General features: G+C 42.0%; 1 protein-coding gene across 1 annotated transcript in view; it reads right to left on the bottom strand.

Moving 5' to 3' along the window:
• The window catches only part of LOC113807407 (rhodopsin, GQ-coupled), a 23720-nt gene extending 16626 nt beyond the window's left edge, over positions 1 to 7094 (bottom strand). Inside the window, exons 1-5 of the mRNA XM_070139822.1 lie at positions 7089 to 7094; positions 6140 to 6292; positions 5167 to 5266; positions 4187 to 4310; positions 1 to 39 (exon numbers count right to left, since the gene is read on the bottom strand). The exon at positions 1 to 39 is cut by the window's left edge and continues 136 nt beyond it. Of these exons, the coding sequence (XP_069995923.1) occupies positions 1 to 39; positions 4187 to 4310; positions 5167 to 5266; positions 6140 to 6292; positions 7089 to 7094 (422 nt within the window). The remainder of the gene's footprint in view (positions 40 to 4186; positions 4311 to 5166; positions 5267 to 6139; positions 6293 to 7088) is intronic.
• Positions 7095 to 10000: the final 2906 nt, after the last annotated feature.

Raw genomic sequence — 10000 nt, 5'->3', positions numbered from 1 at the left:
CGACTCCACAGGTCTTCGTTGAGGTAGTCGAAGGTGCAGCTGTGGAGGAATGGGGAAAAAAATGACCTTCAGGTTGATATTGCGAGATTTGGCAAAGGTGTTCTGAAAACTGCAGCGTTAGCAAATTTGTGTGACATGTGTATTTTTTTTTTTTTAGTATGGAGGGCAGTTGGAGAAACTTATATGTGCAAGAATCTCAAGAATAAACACTGAAAGACCAAAATTGCCTGCCTATCCTAGCTTGGTGGAGGGTTAAAAATAGATTCTCATGCGATATCTGTGATGAAATTGGTGGGGTTGTGATGGTCGTCTTTTCCAGTGATCGTGAGCTCATATAAAAATAACAGCATTACTCTTGAACGTCGAAGGATCCTGTGGTTAAAACTGCGCCACTGTATTAACACTCCGATCTCAATTCACTAAGGCATTATGAGGGAATGTGTACTTTTATGCTGCGTTCGGAAATGCTCGTCTTGCTTGTCCAGACATCTTGTCCAGGACCAGCAGGACAAGTGGGCCGCGTTCGGAATCTCCAAGACCCTTTCTGCCCAGAATGCAACTGGCTCGAATGTAAACATTCACTTTTTTTTTTTTTTATCATACCGGTGTCTTTATTTTACACGCTGCATAGCTTTTGTACCTCCTTTGATGTATATTTAACTTACCTGCAACTGACAAACACAAAAAATATCCTTTGATAACACCAAAAAAGGGTAATAAAACTACCAACCAATCTCCGAACGCACCATTATATACAGCATCCCTCACGGAAGCCTGGTTGTTTGTTTACATTTGGACGCCGCTGTTCTCTGTCATAGTAAAGGCCGTGTCACACTAGCACTTTTTACGTCAATGTTTTGACAATTTTATTTAACATAAATACAAACATTCTCGAATATAGCTCTTGATCTGACTTTGCTTGGCTGAAAAAGTTGACGGAAAGGTTTTCAGACGGAAACGATCATTGTCGTCTGACTGGAGAATCGACAATTCGCTCAAAAAATTGACAAATTTCAGAAAATTGTCTAAAAATTGACGGAAAAAATGCTAGTGTGACAGCACCATAAGAAACCCGTATAACGCTTGTATCTTCGTGTCTCCAGAGAAGGGAAAGGGAAAAAAATATTTCTTTGTAACTGAGATCGGTAAACTTCCGTTTTGTTTTTGTTGATGGCAAAATAGTGTACCGTGTTTTTCCATGGGAAAAATATATCCACACACACAGACAGACACGCAGACATACACACACATGGTGTATAGTGTCTTTTCTACCATGTTTATTTTGTATTATCTTGTTCCTATTTTGCAGATTTTCATTTGGAGAACTCATACAATTTACATACACACACACACACACACACACACACACACACACACACACACACACACACACACACACACACACACACACACACACACACACACACACACACACATTCATACATACACACATACATACTTATACACATACATACTTATACACATACATACTTATACACATACATACATACATACATACACACACACACACACACACACACACACACACACACACACACACACACACACACACACACACACACACACACACACACACACACACACGTATATATACATACATGTGTGTATCTATCCTCTCATATATTCTCTCTGAAATACGAATTTATTATGTTACACCGTAATTGAATTCAAGTGTTTTGCGTGTCTCCTTCCCCAAATTTCACAGATTTTACATATTTTTCTTGTTCACCAGGCAAGAGTTCGGGAACAAATCCCAAGGGATCTTCGCTTCTTACGAAACAAAACAAAAAAATAAGACAAGGGATTCTAGCAAGAAGGAGAAGAAAAAAGTATTTTGCAACCGACTCGGGAGAAGCAGCTTCTGGGACATTCCATATTATGCACTAAACGTTTTCACAACTCATCCGAATACTGGAACGAGAGCTCTTGGTACTCTGTATGTATTTGGCGTATTTAATGTTACTGATTTGTACTTGAGTAGAATGTTATCTTCTGAACCTGCAGTTATTTTATATTCCATAACCGGACGGAAGTGCTCCATTAGTCTTTCCTGAACGAAATTAGCAGATTCAACTAAGTGATTTTTCTAGAACTTAGTGACATTTCGCACCTTATAACAAATTAGCCCTTAGTTATACCGTATTCGAGAGATATAATCCCAGACCTAGATAAAGATAAAAAAGACATATCAATGGTTCTTTACTTATATAATGGTTTAAAATCAATCCTGAATTAAAATGTTTTTATTGTTTGTTTTTTCTCGTTTCTATAATCATAACCCACCCACAAAACGCTTGTTAACGATTCTTTATTTAAGGAATTCGTACACGTGTCTGGTTATACATACAGAACATTCCAGAACAGAAAGACACAATTACAATCATTGAATTTTAATTATGCTGTATCACTTCTTTATTCCCCCTGGTCATTAGGCGCAGTATAGCATGATGCTATTAAATTGCCAAACAACTTTTTCTTTAATTCTCGAACAGCCATTTGTTGAATTGGAAAAATGTTGGTGTTCGTTACATATACGAGTGTGCATGTGACAAGGAACTTTAAAAAAAAATAATTAGGAATCCAGAAGCCGTGTATAATTACATTTTCATAATGGAGTTTGAAAATATTGGTACATATCATGCATAGCGTATGTAAATGAGTGTTTTCTTCGTTTTATTTGAGTAATCATAGGAAGGTTACTACATTTGCTTCGCTCTATTTTCTTTCTACCCTGGCAATACTGCAATTGCTGATGCTGTGACAACTACTACTACTGCTTCTGTTACTACTACCACTGTTGATGCTGCTGCTGTCATAATGCTTACTAATGCTATTGTCACTACTGCTGTTATCAATACTACCACTATTACTAAAACTTCTGTTATCATCACTAGTACTGCTACTTCTGCTAAAACCGCAACTACTTCTGCCCTTACTAACGCTACTGCTGACTACTACCACCACTGTTGCCAACTCCCTCATCATTTTCCTCAACTTCAGCAGAAATCCGAGTGAGGGATTGACCGGATGATCTCTTTATACAGCGTGTGACCTTCGACCTTACTTCCTTGCGTCTACTCCGTATGTAAAATGGTCAAGTAAACAGTCGGCTTTTTTCTGTTTGCGAAGGGAATCTACGCCCCCCCCCCCTGTTTTCCCTCTGTCTCTGACCTAAATTTAAATTGCGTGCGTGGCGTGTGCGTGAATGTGTGTGTGCTGTGTGTATCTGCTGTGTGTGTATCCGACTACATATATACAATTGCGTATACCCGTGCACAATCACCCGAGGTAGGGGGGGGGGGTGTTGCGTGCGGGCCTGTGTGTGTGTGTGTCTGCGCTGTCTGTGTATGCGCGCGTGTATCCGTCAACATATATACAAGCGCGTATGCCCGTACACATTCCGTATATAAATACCGCACCAGAACACGTGACTCAGTTTTCTCGATTCCTCGCACTGGAAGAGAATCTAGAAGGCGTCTGATGCTCCGCTCCGCTTAGCTTTCCATACAGCAGATCTTCCCCTTTGAGCAGTCCCAGGAATACACACTCGGAGGAAACAGATGGATGGATTGATTGATAGGACGGCTGGTTAGCTGTTAAGGAAGGAGGGAGAGAGAGGGGAGAGAGAGGTCAGGGAGGGTGGGAGGGAGTGAGGGAGGGAGGGAGGGAGGGAGGTAGAGATGGAGGAAGGGAGGGAGGTAGAGAGGGACGGAAGGAGGGAAAGAGGTTGAGAGGGAAGCAAGGAAGGAAGGAGGTAGAGAGGGAGGGAGGTATTGAGGGAAGGAGGGAGGGAGGTAGAGAGGGGGGAAGGAGGGGGGTAGAGAGAGGGGAAGGAGAGAGGTAGAGAGAGGGGAAGGAGGAGGGAGGTAGAGAGGGGAAGGAGGGAGGGAGGTAGAAGAGGGAAGGAGAGGTAGAGAGAGGTAGAGAGAGGTATAGAGGTATAGAGAGGTAGAGAGGTAGAGAGAGAGAGAGAGAGAGAAAGAGATAGAGAGAGAGAGAGAGAGAGAGAGAGAGAGAGAGAGAGAGAGAGAGAGAGAGGGGGAGAGGGAGAGAAGGAGGAGAAAGAGAAAGAAAGAATGAGAGAAACAGAGACAAACAGACACAGCCTCAACCAGGGACTGACCATCGACAAAAAACCTTCCTCCCTCGGCCTCGAACCTCGCACCTGGTCAGGAATCCTTCGAGGACGTACTCGTTCCAGCCGAGGAGGGGGGGGCAGCACCACACCACGCCATACGCCCACGCCCCGCACACCCACACGATCGCGCGCCCGTAGCTCAGTCTCCACCCTGGAAAATAAGAGCGTCTGGTTAAGTAAATTGCTGTTGGATTGTTTAGCCACGTGCGGGGGTATTTTTATTTCTTATTTTTTTTTAGAGTGGATTATATATCTATAGACATTATTAAATTTATTTTTCAATCTTTTTTTACACGTACTGAACATGTGTGTACATATTTACGGTCTCTCGCTTACTCAGATAGGGACAGTTTTCACACGCGCGCGCGCGCACACACACACACAATATATATATATATATAATGTAATATATTATATATATATATATATATATATATATATATATATTTATATATATATATATATATATATATATATATGTATATATGTACATGTATATTGGAAAAAATGATATGGGAAAATCATGTATATAAAACAAGGGAATAGATGGAAATATATGGTACAAATGCATACACAAAGCTCTGTAATAATAATAATAATCTATACAAATATAAATAATTATATATATGTATATACACACACACACACACACACATGTTACACACACACACACACACACACACACGCGCGCGCGCTATATATAAAATAATTGATACAATTTTCGCGCCTACTTTGTACACACAGTCGTAGAACAAAATAACAAAACTAGGAAATGCGAATAACAATATAGACATAACACCATACGAAGACAAATAACAAAACACAACAAGATAGAAAGAAAGAAAAAATGAAAGAAAGAAAGAAGGAAAAACAAAAAGAAAGATGGGAAGAAAGAAAAAAGAAAGAAAGAAAAAGAAGAAAAGAAAAGAAAAAAAAATAGAAAGAAAGAAAGAAAAGAAAGAAACAAAGAAAATACAACACCAAAAAAGGAACCAGATAAAACTCACCGATAAAGGGTTGGGCGATGGCATAGTACCTGTCCATAGCTATGAGTGCCATCGTGATAATGGACACAGTGCCAAAGAGTGCCCCGCAGAAACCATAGACCTGGAGAAAAAAAGACAATTGAAAAAAAAAAATGTATTTTATGGGGAATTTTTTGAAGTATTGATTTTTTTAAATGGGGGGGGGGATGGGAATCTGTTATTTATTAGCTAATTAGACTGGGAATCTGTTGTCTGTTGGGGATTTAGAGTGAGAATCTGTTGTTTGTTGGTTAATTAGAGTGAGAATCTGTTGTATGTTGGTTAATTAGAGTGGGAATCTGTTGTTTTATGGTTGATTAGAATGGGAATCTGTTGTTTGTTGGGGAATGAGAATGGGAATCAGTTGTACGTTGCTGAATGAAACTCCAAACCTCAATCCGAACCAAAAATGAGACGACACCGCAAAACCTCTTTCGCTTTCATGTCCGTTAATGTAGTTAGGGACTTGGTCGACTTTAGCGGGAATTTCGAATCTCGTCGACTGTCAATCCTTCTATGATTGGCTTATGCGTCTGAATTGTTCGGTTGGGAGGGAGGGAGGGAGGGAGGGAATGAGAGGAGGAGGGTGGGAGGGAGGGACAGGTAGGGAGGGTGGGAGGGTGAGGAAGATAGATAGAGAGGGAGAGAGGGAGGGGGAGGGAGGGAGGGAGAGAGAAGAGAGAGAGACTTTTTTGACCTTGAGAGAGAGAGAGAGAGAGAGAGAGAGAGAGAGAGAGAGAGAGAGAGAGAGAGAGAGAGAGAGAGAGAGAGAGAGAGAGAGAGAGAAAGAAAGAAAGAAAGAAAGAAAGAAAGAAAGAAAGAAAGAGAGAAAGAGAGAGAGAGAGAGGGGAGAAAGGAGAAATCTTTGCCAGAAGTATCAAATACAAATAATCATGTCGACATATCCAGCGCTACCCTCGCGATTCAAACACAGCCGCGGGTCTTGCAACATCACCAAGTTCCCCGGCAACCACCGCCGACTTTTAATCATTGAACCGACTTCTGTAATCAAATGGACTCCGCAGCGCCCATCACTCTCGGTCAGAACGCCAAGCAGATCTGACGACACAAACAACAGCCGGTCTTCAAGCAAGGGGGTCACCTGAGCCTGGCAGAGTGGGCCAAGGAACGTATAACCATAACGTAAACGTATCTTAAACGTCGGCATATCATAACGTAAACCTAGCTTCGGCTGAGCATCCCCAGGAGTATAAATAAACATAAATATATAACGTAAACCTATCTTAGACTGAACATCCTAGAAGAGCATAAATAAACAAACATATCATAACGTGAACTTTCTTAGACTGAGCATCCCCACAAGAGCACAAATAAACATAATATCATTACGAAAACCTAGCTTCGACTGAGCATACCCAGAAGAGCATAAATAAACATAAACATATCGTAACTTAAACTTTCTTAGACTGAGCATCCCCAGAAGAGCACAAATAAACATAAACATATCGTAATGCAAACCTATCTTGGATTGAACATCCTCAGAATAGCACAAATAAACAGAAACATATCATAATGTAAACTTGCTTGGACTGAGGATCCCCAGACAAGCATAAATAAACAAACATATCATAACGAAAGTCAATCTTGGACTGAGCATCCCCAGAAGAGCATAAATAAACATGAATATATCATAACGCAAACCTATCTTGTACTGAGCATCCGCAGGAGTATAAATAAACCAGCATATCATAACGTAAACTTTCTTGGACTGAGCATCCCCAAATGGAGCATAAATAAACAAACATAACAAAACATAAGCCAATCTCGGACTGAGCATCCTGCGACGCCATCTTCATCCTACGGAGGGGCGCGGTCATTACTTTGCGTGAATTTCAAAGTAACCGCGATGTAATGATTCACATCTTCCTGTAGAAATATAATACCGACATTTCTCTTGTTGCTGAACCGTTTTTTTTTTTTTTTTGTTTTTTTTTGGATTAGTGTGTTGAAGTAGCATGTGCTATATTGGCCCCGAATGTCACAGGATGCGTCGCGACCTCACTGCTTGCGAGACGTTGCACGCGTTGCTGCTCCTTGAAAGTAAAAATCGTAGTCATTTAACTCCTAATACAAGCACACACACACACACACACACACACACACACACACACACACACACACACACACACACACACACACACGCACGCACACACACACAGCAGCAGCATCTATTGTTCTCTAGGCACGCTCACCGTCCCAAGTGGCAAGAGAGTTATCCATCTCATCACACCATCATTAAGAACAAAAAACTACCACAATGCACCGGCTGAAGGCAACTTTGACCAACCTCTGGTTAAATTGCTATCTATACACGGTCTTTCAAATCCTTTTTACAACGGATTCCCGCAGCGTGCAAGGTCTCTCAAATCCTTTTTACAACTCACAGCAGCAGCACAGCAGACTCGAAGCAGGCACCTCGTATCACAAGCTGGCATGGAAACTACAAGTGGTGGTTGTCCGGCACTTAGATATGGCAGAATGAAACAAGAAACTGCCTAAGAGCGAATGGCATATACTTTTCTTTGACTCGTAGGGTATCGGCGTATGCCATCACTAATATTAGACCCAATCAGCACTAACGACGGCTAATCAAAGGCAGACTTAGCCTTTTGTTGGTATTTGTCATGTAGGTAACCTCACGCACGTTGCTAGTATATGTAAAGACGACCCACGTGCGTGCATATACAGATCTGCATAATGATACTCGGTCAAACAAATTGGAGAACAAAGTAAATGCACACACGTACACACACACACACACACACACACACACACACACACACACACACATACACACATACACACACACACACACACACACGCACACACGCACACACACATACACGCACGCACACACAAACACGTGCTTCCTCTCTTTATTTATAATTCGCCAGCGTTCGTATGTGCCTTTCAGTGCAATATCAAGTTACACAGAGTATCAGGGGATTGATATATTTTTAGAAACGACGTTGGGTTTGACTTCCATCCCATTTGTACTTGGCAAGTGGATATTTAAGAAAGGAAAACTATCACAAAATATATTCCACGGGCATCTAATCTTTATATCATGAAGGAATATTTTCACTGCGGAACATACGAATATGACCGGTTTTGATAAGACTCTTCGTCAGAAATGTCCAGGTTCATCTACGTGCACCGCAATAGATCCTGACGCAGAAGCAACTCTCCGTTTCACCGCAATATGCTTTTACCACATCTGCAGAGTATGCAGTATTTGGCACTGTCGGAGTTCTTTGCTGGCGGCTTTCTGTCTCGTAATATATCATATATCTCTTTACCGGGTGTACTGGGCTATGTTTACGGTATTCCCAAAATACCTGCCGATTCCCACGGTGATAACACACGGCGGTAGCGGACTGTTCTGGGCCTAATCGTCATGCTTTCTGCTTTCTCTCTGAGGCTCAGAAGGAAACCCCTGGGATTGCAACAGATATTCATTATAGGTTTATGTTTCGAAGCACATCGTGGGGGGAGGGGGGGGAAGAGGCTATTCCTAATGAGATAGTTGGAGGGCTCGTTAGCGAGGGGGGGAGGGGACGTTGTTACTCGCACGCAATCATAAACATGCATACACACGCATACATCTTTACCCACACGCAGACACACACACACGCAGACACACACAAACACAAACACACACGCGCACACACACACACACACATTTTGTTATAGACTGCGAAGTATTCCAACACGAAAAAAAGTGGAAGAGAGGTAGGGGCAGAGGACAAGCGACAAGAACAACAAGAGAGAAAACGTATGACACCATCTCATGATCAATAATGCATTTATATGGATTTCCCTTTCACAGCAATTAATCACATATTGTCCTTTGATTGATAATTTCACTTCGTCTGTGCCGCCTCCTCAACCTGGAGTTAATTGCCAACAAGTGTTAATTATTATTAACATTAATATTATCTGGCGTCTTTGTCCTTCTTGGTATCAACAGAAACAAAAATCATGGCTATTATCCTTACTATTATTGGCGTCGTTGTCGTTCTTGCTATCATCAACAACAACAACAACAAACAACGACGACAACAACGGCAACAACAACAACGACAACAACGACAACAACAACAACAATAACAACATCAACAGCAACGGTAATATCAATAATAATGATATTTTTCGCGTGGTCTTGTTTACGCGATGTCGACCCCGCGAAAATTAGTCCCTGGGCCGCGAGCCATTCCCAAAGAGTCATCTTCCCGCCGCGTTTCTAACTTTCCGTATAACAGGCAATTAAGGCAATTATAATCTTATTAGACTTTCCTCTTTTATGCTTCTGAGCTTCGCGCGGAGATCCAAGGCTTGACATATGGCCAGTCGGGATTGCAGCATGGCGGTCCTTCTTCCTTTTGCTTCCTCTCTTCCCTCCCCCACCTCCTCCTTCTCTTTTTCATGTTCCACTTCTCTTTCCCTTCTCCTTCTCGTCTCCCCACCCCCTTCTCTACCTCCTTCCCTTTCTCATTTACCACCTTCCATTCTCCTCCTCTCCCACTCCTCTCCTTTCGTCCTTTCCTTTCTGCTTCTCTTCCTCTTTCCTTTCCCTTTCCCTTCTCATCCTCTCCCCCTTCTCACCCCACTTTCTCTTTCTCTCTCCTTTCTTTTCTCTTTCTCTCTCCTTCAACTCCACCTCTCCCTTATTTCCCTCACCCCCCCTTCTCTCCTGCCTCCCCCGGTAGAATCATCTGTGAGTAGGTACTGACATCAGCTGGGGTTAAAGTCAGGGAGAAGTAAGAAATAACCAGAGAGAGAGAGAGAGAGAGAG

The sequence above is a fragment of the Penaeus vannamei genome, chromosome 26, assembly GCF_042767895.1.
Source record: "Penaeus vannamei isolate JL-2024 chromosome 26, ASM4276789v1, whole genome shotgun sequence".
Taxonomy (NCBI): Eukaryota; Metazoa; Arthropoda; class Malacostraca; order Decapoda; family Penaeidae; genus Penaeus; species Penaeus vannamei.
The sequence above is the reverse complement of the archived record's forward strand: the minus strand, read 5'-3'. Positions and strand labels throughout refer to the sequence as shown.